Here is a 16572-nt window from a genome sequence, read left to right as displayed (position 1 = left end):
CAAACAAGCAAAAAAGAAAAACAAAAATAAACTTCCTTCTGCCTTTCTTTCTTTTTTTTTGTTCCCTACATTAATGAAAGTACTCTAAAAGGATCTAAAGTAACATGTTATTTAAGATGTGGCCTCTGTTGCTTTTGCCAAGGATTTAATGCATATTTGTCCTAATATTTCCTTTAAGGTTCTTTCTAGAAAATCTAATGAGATGTCCATCTGTGACAGCATCTTGAGAGTGAGCCTGGTTTCTAAAAATCTATTCTGACTCCATGGCAGCTAGGATGGATGTAACTTTGCCTGTGGTTAGAAAACAAAGAATTTACTGAGTAAGTACCTAAGTCTAATGTAAAAGATTTTGTGGAAGGAGCAAACCTTGAGAACATTTGGAAATTATTTTAATCTGGGCTTAACTTAAAAATAATGTTCTTACCACACCAAAAAAAAAAAAAAAAGAAGAAGAAGAAGAAGAAAGGAAAAGAAAGGTAATTATGTGAGGTAATTATGAAGATGTTGACTAATCCTACTGTGATAATCATTTTGCAGTGTATACATGGATTAGATCAGGGCATTGTATACCTTAAACTTACACAATATTATCTGCCAATTATATTTTTATAAGGCTGGGGAAAATATGAATTATGGAGAGAAAAGAAATTGGACCTAGAAGTTACTGTGTTCTAAGAATTTTTTTGCCTTGTTCTGTGGGGTTTTTTTTAGGCATGGCACATTTGACTTCCATGAATCAGTGCCTTATGAAATCCTGGTAGAACAATTCAGTAAAGATAAAACCGCAATAACAACCAACCACAAAGACAAAAGTTAAAGCTACTGGTAAAAACTGTTCTTCACTGACCTTTAAATCAAGTTAATGGTGAATAAGATGGACTGAGACAAAATCACAGATGTAATGGAAATAAGATTTTAACCATCAGCTTGATAAAAGGGTGAAATGCTGAAACAGTATTTATTTTTATAAATATTACAATCAATCCTTCTGTAGTCTTTAGACAAAACATGAGTATATCATCTTAAGCAACAAAGGAAGTTAAGAAGTAAGGCAGGTAACATCTTTTAGAAACCATCGGTGTCAAGCTTTCATTTTTAGAACAGATAGTCCCTGCTTTTTACATGCACAGAATCAAAAACAGGTAGTTTCTGTGACTCAACACGCATATGTATGGGTAAGAAGTTGGGGCATTTTCTTTTTCTTATTGCTCTTTTCCTTTACCTATACTATGCCTAGTGCCAGGTTTGGGAGAAAATACTTTTCTTAAGTTTTTAATATAATTTTTTAAATTGAGATATAAGATACATATAATAATATATATTTAGCTCAATGAATTGTCACAAAGGGAACACCTCTGGGTAATGTGCTCAGATCAGAAAACAGAACATTATAACACCCTGAAAGCTCTATGATACCCGTTCCCCGTTACTACCCTACCATAGGGAACAATTTTCCCAGTTCTTACATAACAGATTAGTTTTGTCTGTCTTTGAACTTTAATTAAAGGGAATATTAATACATGATGGGGTGGTAGTAAGTGACTCATGTAAAAAAATTGTTTTAAGTTTGAATCCAGATTGTTTCATTTTATTTAGGGAACAAACATTTTTTCTGGATCATTTCCAGGCATAACACACAGACAGTCAAGTATTCTTATGTTAAAGCTACAGCTCAGTGAATTTTTACGTTTCAGAGAACTGTGTAAACACAACCTAGATCAAGATATGCATCACTTCAGGGACTTCCTTCATGGTCCAGTGGTTAAGACTCCATGCTTCCACTGTGGAGAAGGCAATGGCACCCCACTCCAATACTCTTGCCTGGAAAATCCCATGGACAGAAGAGCCTGGTAGGCTGCAGTCCATGGGGTCGCTGAGAGTTGGACACTTTTCACTTTCATGCATTGGAGAAGAAAATGGCAACACACTCCAGTGTTCCTGCCTGGAGACTCCCAGGGACAGCGGAGCCTGGTCGGCCGCCGTCTATGGGGTCGCACAGAGTCGGACACGACTGTAGCAACTTAGCAGCAACAGCAGCAGCAGCTTCCACTGTAGAGGGCCTGGGTTCAAACCCTGGTTGGGGAATTAAGACACCTGCATGCCCCAAAACACAGCAAAAAAAAAAAGAAAAATCTGGGAAGATATCCATCATTTCTAGCACCCTGAAGCCTTCCTTATCAGTCAATAACCACTGCCACCCTGGGTCTAATTCAATGGATTAGTTTTATCTGTTTTTGAACTGGAGTTAAATGGAATCATAGAAATTATTTGAAGCCAAAAACCATTCATACAATGTGGAAGTTTTGTCTTGAAATTCTGAAACCAGACACACCAGGGTAAAATTTTATTCTATGGCACTTCTTGGCCATTTGAGATTGCTTGTTTTCTGTTACTTCCTTTGGGATCCAAACACATGAACATTTAAGTGGATCCTCTGGTTTGGAGTAGATTTGGAGTCAGAATCCTTTTAATGAAGTTAACAAGTTAAGGCTGGTTCTTCTTTGTAGGTAATTTGGAGGGGGACCTAAGAGTCCCTGGTCAAAATCTCTCAGCCTTTGGAGACTAACCATTGGCTGCAGTGACCTGAATAAGGCTAAGAACTTCCAGGGAATTCCCTGGTTGTCCAGTGGTTAGGACTTGGCACTTTCACTGCTGTGGCCTGGGTTGGATCCCCACTTGGGTAACTAAGGTCCCACAAGCCATAGGGCATGGTCAAAAAAAAAAAAAACCTTCATGAGGTTGCCTGCCTGCCATTTGATAGTAAGTTGTTGACATGATGTCCCTTTACCCCTAATATAAATTTCCTGAGTACAAGAACATTTTATTCTATGACCACAAGATACTTATCAAGAGCAGGAAAGTTAACATTGAAGCAATATTACTATTGTTGTTAATATAGTAGTGTGAAGTAAAGGAAAAAAAAATGCGCAACGTTAAAACTGTGAATTGAGTTTTATTCAGTCTTACCTATATAGCTAAGCACTATAGCCCAGGAGACAGCCTCTCAGATAGCTCTGAGGAATTGCTCTGAAGAGATAGAGGAGAAGCCAATGCCTATATATATATGATTTTTTGGAGGGACTGGGAAATACATGTAGTCAAGCATGAAAGGATGACTGCTAATCACAAAGAAAAGACATCTCATAATTTTAGTGCTTTTCTGTGTTTAGAAGATGGAACAATCTGGGGTCCTTGAAATTCTTCTTAGATATGCATCTTAACTATCTAGGTGCCCTTCATCCGAAGCACAGAGTGCCTCCTGTTTTTTCCCTCAGGGCTTATTGTTGGTAGGCACTGGCAGTGGCTAGTGACTTAATACTTGTAGAACTGAAATGGTGAATAACATTCTTTGTTTACAGCAATGTCATCCACAGATGTTATTTAGATTTCTTTAATTGTCCCAATAATGTCCTTTATAGCATTTTTTTTTTCTGGTCCAGGAATATAATTCAGAAATACATGTTGCATTTAGTTGTCATATCTCTTTAGACTCCTTTAATTTGGGATATTTTCTCTGTCATTTTTTGCCTCTTTTGACCTTGATGTTTTGAGGAGTACAAGCCAGTTATTTTTATAAGATGACCATCAGTTGAATTTTTCTGATTTTCCTCATGTCTAGAGTCATGTACATTCATGATTGCTACTGGAGCAATGGTGTGTTCTCAGTGTCCCAAGTCAGGAGATGCCTGATGTTGGTTTGTCATATTGGTGATAATGTTCACCTTGATCATTTGGTTAAGGTAATATGCACCAGGGCTGTCCACTATCAAGTTATGTTAGTAAGTATCTTATGGGGGCATTTTTTGAGACCACGTAAATAACTTCAAACTTTCATTTACTAGTGTTAGTATCTTTTTAAAATATTTATTTATTTGGCTGTACCAGGTTCAATGCAGCATGAAGGATCTTTGATCTACCTTGTGGCACACAGGATCTTTCAGTTTTTAGTTCCCTGACCAGAGATCGAACCTGGGCCCCCTGCACTGGGAACAAGGAGCCTTAGCCACTGGACTACAGGGAAAGTCCCTTATTCACTAGTGTTAGTATTATCCTTTAATGACTTTTGCCTGAATCAGTTACCACTGTTATGGTTGCCAAATGATGATTTTTCTAATTGCTTTTATATTGATTAGTTCCTTCCTTCTTCATTGATTAGTCAGAGCTTTCCTTTATCCCCCATGTATTTATCAGTATAAATAAAAGAGTGTGCCCTAGTTATATATAAAACAGAAGCTATGGACTTTCTGGGTGGTCCGGTGGTTAAGAATCCATCTTGCAATGCAGAGGATGAAAGTTCGATCCCTGGTGGGGAAACTAAGATCCCACATGCCTCGGGGTAACTAAGCCCAGGCACCACAGCTAGAGAGATCCCACATGCCACAACTAAGACCTGATGCAGCCAAACAAATAAGTAAATATTTAAAAACAAAAAGAGAAGCTACATATTGGAAACTTACAATCTGTTTAAAATGTTGAGTTAGATCATGAACCAGAGCTCTAAATCTCAAAGAAAACATCTTGAGAGATTGACCAGTTTACAGACAAAGAGTTGTCAGATCACGTGACAAATGACCACATAGACAGGAAACCTCTAGGGTCCCACTTTGGTCAGATAGATTTCTAAAGCGCTGTCATAGTGAGGGATTTGGGAGTGAGAGAAGGAAAAGAAATGGACTGTCAGAAATGTAGTAGAACTGTCAAAACCTGATGAAATGATCTGTACATGTTGTGAAAGCTAAGTTGTGGTTTTGTTGATTCTGTGACAGTAAATTATATAAATCATATTGCATTTTTATAAAAATCAAGGTGGAAAAGGTCAGATGAGATTATGTGGGATAGTTTCTTCAGTTGAGTTTTGCCAAACTGTGGGTAGTTTTCTGTGCTTTAATTTTCGGTCTTGATTAAACATTTAGTCAAAGAAATTAGAAAATACACATGAAAAATGGAAGACATCAGTAGATACAAAAGGAGAAATTAATCAGTTAAAAAAGAAAAAAGGGGTAACTGATAAATCTGATTTTTTTTTAAAGTCAGTAATATAGATTAAACCACTAGCAAACCTTATCAAGTCAAGAGGAAACTGGGACTTTCCTAGTGGTTTAGTGGTTAAGACTCCTTGCTTCTACTGCACAGGGCATAGGTTTGATCCCTGGTCTGGGAACTAAGATCCCACATGCTACATGAAGCACCAAAATAAATAAATTAATTTTGAAAACTTTTTTAAATTGTGAATTATCCCATTGATAATTTTAATATAGTTCTGACATTAGACATTTAAAGAATTTACTTATACTCTTAAACTATGATTTACTTTTTAAAAAATGATTTAAGCCTTATAGTTATTTCATTAATTAAACATCTTAATTAAAAGTAACAATTGTTTGCTCTCATCTGTTAAAAATGATTTTTTAGGGAATTTCCTGGCAATCCAGTGGTTAGGACTTGGTACTTTCATTGCCTGGGTTCACTCCCTGGTCAGAGAACTAAAGTCTTGCAAGCCGCACAGAATGGTGGGGGAAAAAAATTTTTTTTAATGACAACACTTAATAATCTGCTGGATGAATAACAAAGTTTAGCCTTTCAGTAATTGTTTGCACCACAGTTTAAGTAACCATTAGTTTTATTAATGTTGCACAGTTATTTTACTTTGCTTTGAGTTCCTTTTGTAATATTTTCATAACAGGTATAGAAGCTTCTTTCCCAGGATATACTTGGGGCCAGGTGATTAAATTTTAAGGAGTTTGTATTTTATTCCCTTTCAGTTCTTACTTGGTAGCAACTTTTGTTTCCTGGAAAGTCTGTTGTATGTATCCACATTCTAAGTTGAATGGCACCCTTTTTTCCCTCTACCACAATGATGTAAAGCATGGGTTTTTGTCCAAGATTTACATAGGGAATTTGCAAGTTCTGAAACAAGCCTGGTCCCTCATAGCTCTGTTCTCTTTCTCCATTCTCCTCTCCACCCCCATCTTCACAGGCTGCAGATCTTTTCCCAAGAACAACAGAAAATGATCGAGTACCAGGTAAGTGGGACATTAATGAGCCTACTTTCCCTTCTTGGGGAAACTGGAAAATATATGCATTTCAACCACGTATGCTTTGTCATAGGTTGGGTTCTCAGGAAAACACTTGGGGATGAAAATTTGCACACAGGAAGTTTACTAGGGAGGCTCTTAGAATACTTGTAAGTCAGTGAAGGAGGCAAGGTGGGCAGAGGGAGTTGCTGAACAGAGGCATCAGCTGATCTTATAAGATGCTCTATAGCTGGTAGTAGTTTTGTTGCTCAGTTGTGTCTGACTCTTGCCACCCCATGGACTGTAGCCCACCAAGCTCCTCTGTCCACGGGATTTCCCAAGCAAGACTACTGGAGTGAGTTGTAATTTCCTTCTCTAGGGGATCTTCCTGATCCAGAGATCGAACCCATGTCTCCTGCTTGGCAGGAGGGTTCTTCACCATTGAGCCTCCAGGGATAGTCCACAATGTTGTCCTGAATGGAGGCAAGGAAGCCTTTGTATTCTGAAATCAACCTGTCATTGGTTTAGGCTATGGAGGGGACATAACATTGGTTAGAGTAGCTCCCTTTGGCCAGAGGAAATTCCCAATAGGTTTCACACCTGCGATAGCCAGCTGTCTCCTAGCAGCTGGGAGAAGTACCTCGGTACTGCAGGGAGATTTGGGTGGAACACCACAATCTCTCTCTCCACATAATGATCAGATACTTACTATACATACTACTCTCCCCTTTTTGTCCAATTCAATTATCCTAGACATTTTACCCAGAGAAGGCGATGGCACCCCACTCCAGTACTCTTGCCTGGAGAATCCCAGGGACGGGGGAGCCTGGTGGGCTGCCGTCTATGGGGTCACACAGAGGCAGACATGACTGGAGCGACTTAGCAGCAGCAGACGTTTTACCATTATACCTAGAACCATGTTGTTGTTGTTGTTTTTTTAAACAGTGTACATAATGCTCCATCATATGCATGGAATATTTAACCCACCCTCCATATTATGGACATTCGGGTAGTGTCCAGGTTTGATATTTCAAGCAACGATGCAGGAAACATCCTTTGCTGGAATACAGATTTATAACGAGCGAGTCCAACAGGAGTCAGTGGACTTCCTGGTAGCCCAGCAAACAGGCAGACATGGCCCATGATTTCCATTGGCCATAACGAAGGAGCATATTGTTATTTCCAGGAAAAAACTAGCTTTTCAGGGCACTTCTTTTTGAGAACAGCCTTCTTAGGGCAGCACTGCTGCTATTGGTGTGGTCTCAAGACATAGGCACCTGCTGGAAGCTTGTTAACATCCAGAGTGGCAAACCCCACCCAGACCTTTTGGATCAGGTTAACTGGGGGTGGGGCCTGAGAATCTTTGTTTAACAAGCTCTGGATGATCCATTTGTGCTTGAAAGTGTGAGAAGCACGGAGAGAGTGAACAGAATTTTTAACAATCACTGACAAATACAGAAGCATGTTTTCAACAGTGGTTCAACTCCTCCCTTGGAGTTGAGTGTTAGCACCACAACAAAACTCAGTTCTCCAGGTGGCCAAAACCATCATGTCTTAGCCTCCCAATGATGTAACAATGTTTTCTATCCAAGTTGCAGGAAGTTTGAACTCCTCTGTGCTTTGTGGCCCATATGTAATGGCAGGGAAATGCTCAATTTGGTGAGGGGGCAGGAAGATTCCTCCAAGTTTATAGAAGTTCTGATTTTGGTCCAAGGTATCTACATTGAGGAAACGATGAACTGCTCATTATTTGAATGACTGTCATTCCTCTTTAAGTGTCTCTGCTAGTTTTGCAGCAAACAGTTGAACATCTTATCCTCAGCAAGTCTCAGTGTGAGATGTCACCAGTTCCCCCACCTTCCTCACTGACTTTTGATGGTAAAGGAGATGGTGAAGGTCTCCTTCTCAGCTCCTGAGTTCCTGCATTCCCACATTTCGGAGTCCTTTCTCAAGCAAGGGCATCTCTTTCTGGAAACATATCCATGCCTGCCCCCTTTCCTTGGTCTTTTTCCTTGTCCCTACAACCATTGTCAGTAACTTCAACCCTGGAAACCATTACTGCTTATAACCCAAAAAGTCCTTTCCTTTCCCTCCTGATCTCCTTCAGCTTCTGAATTGATTTCCCTGCTCTTAATGTGTCCACTCCTGCTTCTCATTCTTTCTTGAGTCCAAAATCCTCTCTTCCCACTTAACTAAAACTTTTCTGGCCAAAGTCCCAGGTGACCTTGCTGAGGCTAAATTTAGAAGATGCTGTTTGATTGTTCTACTGAATTAAGACTGTACCTTTTGCCTCCTTGTGTCTGAAAGGCAGCACCATATACTGGGTAAGAGCACAGAACCTGGAACTGAATTGCTGAGTTTGAATCGCCATCCTTACCATCTGTACAACTTTGGCAAGTCCCTGAACCTCTCTGCCCCAGTTTTCTTTAATATGGGAATAACGGCACTTACTTCAGAGAGTAAATTAAATGAACTAATATGTGTAAAGTGCTTGAAATAGACTATTTGTCCTTATTATGCGTTTGTTATTATTACTAAGTTTAGGCCTCCTTCCTTCATGCCAGGGATAGTGCTTCCCTACAGCTTCCCTACCTCTTCTGGGGTTTCTCTTTCCATCTTCTTATGTCGCAGACGCTGATGTTCCTCTGGGTTTGAACCTTCTCTGGGGCCTCTGGGGTGCCACTCTTTTTCTTCTGTTTTGGCTGCCTCACATAATCTTAGTTCCCTAACCAGAGATTGAAGAGATCGCTGCCTTTGGCAGTTAAAGCTCAGAGTCCTAACTGCTGGATCGCCAGGGAAGTCCTGGGTGCTGGTGATTCTGCACGTGGCTCCCTCCTCCATATCTAAGCCCAGGCCTCCTTCAAGAACTTTAGACCGCTTTGTCTAACATCTGTGCCTTTGGCTGCCTTCAGTTCAATGTGTGCAAAGTTGAATTTTTTCTGTCTCCTCTTCTCTGTTTCTCATCTCAGGAGATAATACCAACCCAAACCCCCAGGCAAGCCCAGACCCTGAGACTTACCCTTGACGTCTCCCCACCTTCCATCTCTCACACTCAGTCACCAAGTCTTCCTGATTTTAGGACTTCCTAGGTGGCGTGAGTGGTAAATAACTCACCTGCCAATGCAGGAGACCTAAGTCTTGCTGATTTTACAGCCTCAGTGTTTCATCCATCCTTTTCATCCTTATATAAATGGCATGGCCCTTTAGGTGCAAAATTATGTCTCTTCTACTTTTTTCTCTTCTGTTCTATTCTTGCCCCCCCCCCGCATTGTGTTTCATCCCATCCCATCCCACTCCACTCTACTCCATCCTATTTCATCCCATTCCAGTTAGCTCTGTTTGGGGAATACTGACCCAGAGCCTGTCACCCAGAGCTACGCCCTGTGCTCTAAGATGAAGCCTGATTGCTGCTCACCTGCTACCACAGTATGCTGTTTTGGCATCAGTGAGGATGTCTAATTGGCACCTTCTCTGTTCCACGGCCTTTGTGTGAATCTTAGGGTCCCAGGTGCCAGCTTCCATTGCCTCCATCCTGGTTTTGGTCCTGTCTTCACATCTACTTACGTGGGCCACTCCTCAAGTGCCACACTAGCATTCATCAAGGAGACCTGCAGTCTCCTAGGAATGGAGAGTGGCTGCTCTCAACCCTTTTGTCTCTGCAGGGCCCTCTCAACGCTTCTTTCCTCTGGCCACTCCCAGAGGTGGTGGGCTGGTACCGCTGCCACTGTGCAGTGCGCTAGGCCTCTCCACCCCATTAACACCCTCCCTTTTTCTGTCCTTTAGAATTGTTTTCCCTTTCTTAACAGATTTTTAAAATATTGACTTACAATCTTTTTTCTCATTAAATAACATAGGTACCTTTATGTGGCACTGTCATATTCCAGGCACAGTTTAAAGGCTTGACATATATTAACTCATTTAAACCTCATACTATAATAACTGAAAGACACACATTATTATTGTTGCCATTCAACAGATGAGAAAGCTGAGGCAGAGACGTTAAATAGCTTTCCCAGGGTCATGCATTTAGTGGTATAGCATGTATTTGAGCTCAGTAAGTCCAGCCCCAAAGTCCATGCTTTTAGCTGATCTGCCCTATTGCCTCTTGTGTCTGTCAGTGACTGTAAAGTTAGACAGCAGTCCACAAAACCACCTTTGCTTCTTTTTAAAAAAATTAATTAATTAATTTTTGGCTCTGCTGGGTCATCATTGCTGTGCATGAGCTTTCTCTAGTTATAGAGAGCAGGGGCTACTCTATAGTTGCAGAGGGTTTCTCTTTATAGTCACTTCTCTTGTTGCAGAGCACAGACTCTAGGGCACGCAAGCTTCAGGAGTTATGGCACACAGGTTTAGTTGCACTGCAGTATGTAGGGTCTTCCCAGACCAGGGCTCAAACCCTTGTACCCTGCACTGGTAGGTGGATTCTTAACCACTGGATGACCAGGGAAGTCCCAAAACCACTCTCATTTTGGCAGCATTTGTAAGTGTGGAGGTTTCCAACACCACCCTCAGTTTTGATAATTTGCTAGAAAGACCCGCAGAACGATGTATTCACAGTTAGGATTCATTACAGCAGATGTACAAAAATTAAAATCAGCCAAGAAAAGAGGTGCTTGGGGCAGAGTCCAGGAGAGTTCCACACACTGAACTTCCATGTGTCCTATCCCAGTGAGTGCAAACAGTAAGAAATTCTCCCAACAACCACATGTGATGGTACAGAGTATTGCCAACCAGGAAGCTTACCTAAGCCTTGGTGTCCAGAGGTGTATTCGGGGTTGGTCAAGTAGACATGATTGCCTGCTAGTGGAGGCTGAGCTAATTGATGCCTGTGAGCCAGAGCTTCCCCCAGATATCATGTTGTTAGAATATCTAGTGTAGCCCAAGGCCCCAGGTAAACCAAGACACTCTTATCTAGGAGGACATTCCAGGGGCTTAGAGAGTAACTCCTGGGAACTGAGGTCAGACCTTTCCTTCAGTTCATTTCAGTCGCTCAGTCGTATCCAACTCTTTGCGACCCCATGAATCGCAGCACGCCAGGCCTCCCTGTCCATTAACAACTCCCAGAGTTCACTCAGACTCACGTTCATCGAGTCAGTGATGCCATCCAGCCATCTCATCCTCTGTTGTCCCCTTCTCCTCCTGCCCCCAATCCCTCCCAGCATCAGAGTCTTTTCCAATGAGTCAACTCTTCGCATGAGGTGGCCAAAGTACTGGAGTTTCAGCTTCAGCATCATTGCCTCCAAAGAAATCCCAGGGCTGATCTCCTTCAGAATGGACTGGTTGGATCTCCTTGCAGTCCAAGGGACTCTCAAGAGTCTTCTCCAGCACCACAGCTCAAAACCATCAATTCTGCGGCGCTCAGCTTTCTTCACAGTCCAACTCTCACATCCATACATGACCACTGGAGAAACCATAGCCTTGACTAGATGGACCTTTGTTGGCAAAGTAATGTCTCTGCTCTTCAATATGCTATCTAGGTTGGTCATAACTTTCCTTCCAAGGAATAAGCGTCTTTTAATTTCATGGCTGCAGTCACCATCTGCAGTGATTTTGGAGCCCCCAAAAATAAAATCTGACACTGTTTACACTGTTTCCCCATCTATTTCCCATAAAGTGATGGGACCAGATGCATGATCTTTGTTTTCTGAATGTTAAGCTTTAAGCCAACTTTTTCACTCTCCTCTTTCACTTTCATCAAGAGGCTTTTTAGTTCCTCTTCACTTTCTGCCATAAGGGTGGTGTCATCTGCATATCTGAGGTTATTCATATTACTCCTGGCAATCTTGATTCCAGCTTATGCTTCTTGCAGCCCAGCGTTTCTCATGATGTACACTTCACAGAAGTTAAATAAGCAGGGTGACAATATACAGCCTTGATGTACTCCTTTTCCTATTTGGAACCAGTCTGTTGTTCCATGTCCAGTTCTAACTGTTGCTTCCTGACCTGCCTATAGGTTTCTCAAGAGGCAGGTCAGGTGGTCTGGTATTCCCATCTCTTTCAGAATTTTCCACAGCTTATTGTTATCCACACAGTCAAAGGCTTTGGTATAGTCAATAAAGCAGAAATAGATGTTTTTCTGGAACTCTCTTGCTCTTTTGATGATCCAGCGGATGTTGGCAATTTGATCTCTGGTTCCTCTGCCTTTTCTAAAACCAGCTTGAACATCTGGAAGTTCACAATTCACGTATTGCTGAAGCCTGGCTTGGAGAATTTTGAGCATTCATGTGAGATGAGTGCAATGGTGTGGTAGTTTGAGCATTCTTTGGCATTGCCTTTCTTTGGGATTGGAATGAAAACTGACCTTTTCCAGTCCTGTGGCCACTGCTGAGTTTTCCAAATTTGCTTGCATATTGAGTGCAACACTTTCACAGCATCATCTTTCAGGATTTGAAATAGCTCAACTGGAATTCCATCACCTCCACTAGCTTAGTTTGTAGTGATGCTTTCTAAGGCCCGCTTGACTTCACATTCCAGGATGTCTGGCTCTAGGTGAGTGATCACACCATCGTGATTATCTGGGTCATGAGGATCTTTTTTGTACAGTTCTTCTGTGTATTCTTGCCACCTCTTCTTAATATCTTCTGCTTCTGTTAGGTCCATACCATTTCTGTCCTTTATTGAGCCCATCTTTGCATGAAATGTTCCCTTGGTATCTCTAGTTTTCTTGAAGAGATCTCTAGTCTTTCCCATTCTGTTGTTTTTCTCTATTTCTTTACACTGATCGCTGAGGAAGGCTTTCTTATCTCTTCTTGCTATTTGAAGTGAAGTGGACCTTTCCTTGGGCAAAGTTAAATTCTCTAGGTCACTTCAAGATATATCTAAAGTACTGAAGGAAAATCTATTTACTCACAAGAGTAGAGGAGGTTTTTTTTCCCCAAACTAAACAATTCTCCAATTCTGTGCAGACCTTACAAGTTAGGGGCTCTGTCTCACAAGACTGCCCCCCTACTACCACTTCAGATGCCAATCGCAAATCCCAGGTTATCATCTGAACTTCTGACCAACTGTAACCACACAGTTCAGACTGGGACTTCAACCCAGCCAAAACCCAGACTGGGACTTGAATCCATTGTCTTTTCATTGAAATCATGTGTCCGGTCTCAGAACTTAGTGAAGCTCAGGTTCTGTATGTCTCATCACAGGAAGAATTCAGTGAGAGACAAAGTGATAGGTAAGAAGTGGATTTATTTACAAAGATACACATTCCATAGAATATGGTCCCTCTCATAAGGTGAGAATGGCCCTGAGAGAAACACACACCACAGAGAGAGTGGGGGCCATCTCAGAAGGCAAGAGACACCGAATGTGGGGTGGTTAGTATTTATGGACTAGGTAATTTCATAGGCTAATGAGGGAATGCAGAGTTCTAAAGAATAGCAAGGAGAGATAAGAAAGCCTTTTAAAGTGAACAATGCAAAGAAATAGAGGAAAGCAATAGAATGGGAAAGACTAGAAGTCTCTTCAAGAAAATTAGAGATACTAAGGGAACATTTCATGCTAAGATGGGCACAATAAAGGACAGAAATGGTATGGACCTAACAGAAGCAGAAGATATTAAGAAGAGGAGGCAAGAATACACAGAATAACTATACAAAAAGGATTTTAATGATCCGGATAACTACAAAGGTGTGATCACTCACCTAGAGCCAGACATCCTGGAGTCTGAAGTCAAGTGGGCCTTAGGAAACATCACTGTGAAGAAAGCTAGTGGGGGTGATACAATAACAGCAAGAGCTATTTCAAATCCTAAAAGATGATGCTGTTAAAAGGCTGCACTCAATATGCAAGCAAATTTGAAAAACTCAGCCATGGCCACAGGACTGGAAAAGGTCAGTTTTCATTCCAATCCCAAAGAAAGGCAGTGCCTAAGAATGTTTAAACTACCCCACAATTGCACTTGTTTCATATGCTAGCAAAGTAATGCTCAACATTCTCTAAGCTAGGCTTCAATAGTATATGAACCAAGAACTTCCAGATGTACAAGCTGGATTTAGAAAAGGCAGAAGAACCACAGATCAAATTGCCAACTTCCGTTGGATCATCGAAAAAGCAAGAGAATTCCAGAAAAACATCTTCTTCTGCTTCATTGACTATGCTAAAACCTTTAACTGTGTGGATCACAACAAACTGGAAAATGCTTCAAGAGGTGGGACTACCAGACCACCTTACCTGCCCCCTGTGAAACCTGTATGCAGGTCAAGAAGCAACAGTTAGAAGCAGACATGGAAAAATGCACTGGTTCCAAATTGGGAAAGAAGTACATCAAGGCTGTATATTGTCACACTGTTTATATGCAGAGTATATCATGTGAAGTGCCAGGTTGGATGAAGCACAGGCTGCAATCACGATTGCCAGGAGAATATCAATAACCTCAGATATGCAGATGACACCACCCTTATGGCAGAAATTGACGAGGAATTAAAGAGCCTCTTGATGAAGGTGAAAGAGGAGAGTGAGAAAGCTGGCTTAAAACTCAACATTTAAAAAACCAAGATCACGGAATCTAGTCCCATCGCTTCATGGCAAATAGATGGGGAAACAGTGGAAACAGTGACAGACTTTATTTTCTTTGGCTCCAAAATCACTGTAGATGGTGACTGCAGCCATGGAATTAAAAGATGCTTGCACTTTGGAAGAAAAGTTATGACAAACCTAGACAGCATATTCAAAAGCAGAGACATTACTTTGCCCAAAAAGTTCCATATAGTAAAAGCTATGGTTTTCCCAGTAGTCATGTATGGATGTGAGAGCTGGACAGTAAGAAAGACTGAGTGCTGAAGAATTGATGCCTTCAAACTGTGGTGCTGGAGAAGACTCTTCAGAGTCCCTTGGACTGCAAGATCAAACCAGTCAGTCCTAAAAGAAATCAACCCTGAACATTCACTGGAAGGACTGATGCTGAAGCTGAAACTCCAACATTTTGGCCACCTGATGCAAAGAGTCAAATCATTGGAAAAGACCCTGATGCTGGCAAAGACTGAAGGCAGAAGGAAAAGGTGATGACAGAGGATGAGATGGTTAGATGGCATCACTGACTCAATGGACGTGAATTTGAGCGAACTCTGGGCGATGGTAAAGGACAGAGAAGCCTAGAGTGCTGCAGTCCATGGGGTTGCAAAGAGTCAGACATGACTGAGTGACTGAACAATGAGTGGGAGAATTATTCCATCTATTTTGGGGAAGGGTAGGGATATGCAGATGACACCACCCTTATGGCAGAAAGTAAAGAGGAACTAAAAAGCCTCTTGATGACAGTGAAAGAGGAGAGTGAAAAAGTTGGCTTAAAGCTCAACATTCAGAAAACAAAGATCATGGCATCTGGTCCCATCACTTCATGGGAAATAGATGGGGAAACAGTGAAAACAGTGTCAGACTTTATTTTTGGGGGGCTCCAAAATCACTGCAGATGGTGACTGCAGCCATGAAATTAAAAGACGCTTACTCCTTGGAGGGCTTCCCTGGTGGCTTAGAGGTTAAAGCGTCTGCCTGCAATGCAGGAGACCCCGGTTCGATCCCTGGTTAGGGAAGATCCCCTGGAGAAGGAAATGGCAACCCACTCCAGTATTCTTGCCTGGAGAATCAAAAGTTATGACCAACCTAGATGGCATATTGAAAAGCAGAGACATTACTTTGCCAACAAAGGTCCGTCTAGTCAAGGCTATGGTTTTTCCAGTGGTCATGTATGGATGTGAGAGTTGGACTGTGAAGAAAACTGAGTGCCGAAGAATTGATGGTTTTGAGCTGTGGTGCTGGAGAAGACTCTTGAGAGTCCCTTGGACTGCAAGGAGATCCAACCAGTCCATTCTGAAGGAGATCAGCCCTGGGATTTCTTCGGAGGCAATGATGCTGAAGCTGAAACTCCAGTACTTTGGCCACCTCATGCGAAGAGTTGACTCATTGGAAAAGACTCTGATGCTGGGAGGGATTGGGGGCAGGAGGAGAAGGGGACAACAGAGGATGAGATGGCTGGATGGTATCACTGACTCGATGAACGTGAGTCTGAGTGAACTCTGGGAGCTGGTGATGGACAGGGAGGCCTGGTGTATTGCAATTCATGGGGTCGCAAAGAGTCGGACACGACTGAGTGACTGAACTGAACTGAACTGAGGTACTTTCAGAAATTGGGCTGCTACTCACCTTTCTGGCCTTTTATGGTTGGCCTCGTAACTGTCATGGCACATGTGGGTGTGTCATTTAACATATGCTAATGTATTACAATGAGCATATAATGAGGCTCAAGGTCCACTGGAAATTGAATCATCCGCCATCTTGGACATCATCAGTTCTGACCAGTTTTTGTCATAGCTTCCATAACTGTGTCATTCTTTTAAAGGTTGTGTCCTGCCTCCTTCCTTCCTGTTTCACAACCAACTATAAATTGGGGTACCTCCCCACTGATAATTTTATATTACTCACAGAACTCAGGGAAACACTTTACTTACTATTACAGATTTATTTTAAAGGATATAAAGGAACAGCCATTGGGCTTTCCTGGTGGCTCAGATGGTAAGGAGAGTCGCCTGCAGTGCAAGAGACATGGGTTCAGTCCCTGTGTCAG

The 16572-nt window shown here is 41.7% G+C and overlaps 1 protein-coding gene and 1 non-coding gene across 3 annotated transcripts in view; both read left to right on the top strand.

Annotated features, from left to right (window-relative positions):
* Positions 1-16572, top strand: part of ZNF793 (zinc finger protein 793) — a 30721-nt gene that overhangs the window by 1308 nt on the left and 12841 nt on the right. For both annotated transcript variants that reach the window (XM_013971211.2, XM_013971210.2), the window contains exons 2-3: positions 179-320; positions 5978-6023. In XM_013971211.2, the coding sequence (XP_013826665.1) occupies positions 6009-6023 (15 nt within the window). In that variant the 5' untranslated portion in view covers positions 179-320; positions 5978-6008. The remainder of the gene's footprint in view (positions 1-178; positions 321-5977; positions 6024-16572) is intronic.
* On the top strand, positions 15470-15541 carry TRNAC-GCA. The gene has a single exon. It is a non-coding gene; the product is annotated as a tRNA-Cys (tRNA).

This window comes from Capra hircus, chromosome 18 (assembly GCF_001704415.2).
Source record: "Capra hircus breed San Clemente chromosome 18, ASM170441v1, whole genome shotgun sequence".
Classification (NCBI taxonomy): Eukaryota; Metazoa; Chordata; class Mammalia; order Artiodactyla; family Bovidae; genus Capra; species Capra hircus.
This window is presented reverse-complemented; position numbering and strand designations above follow the sequence as displayed.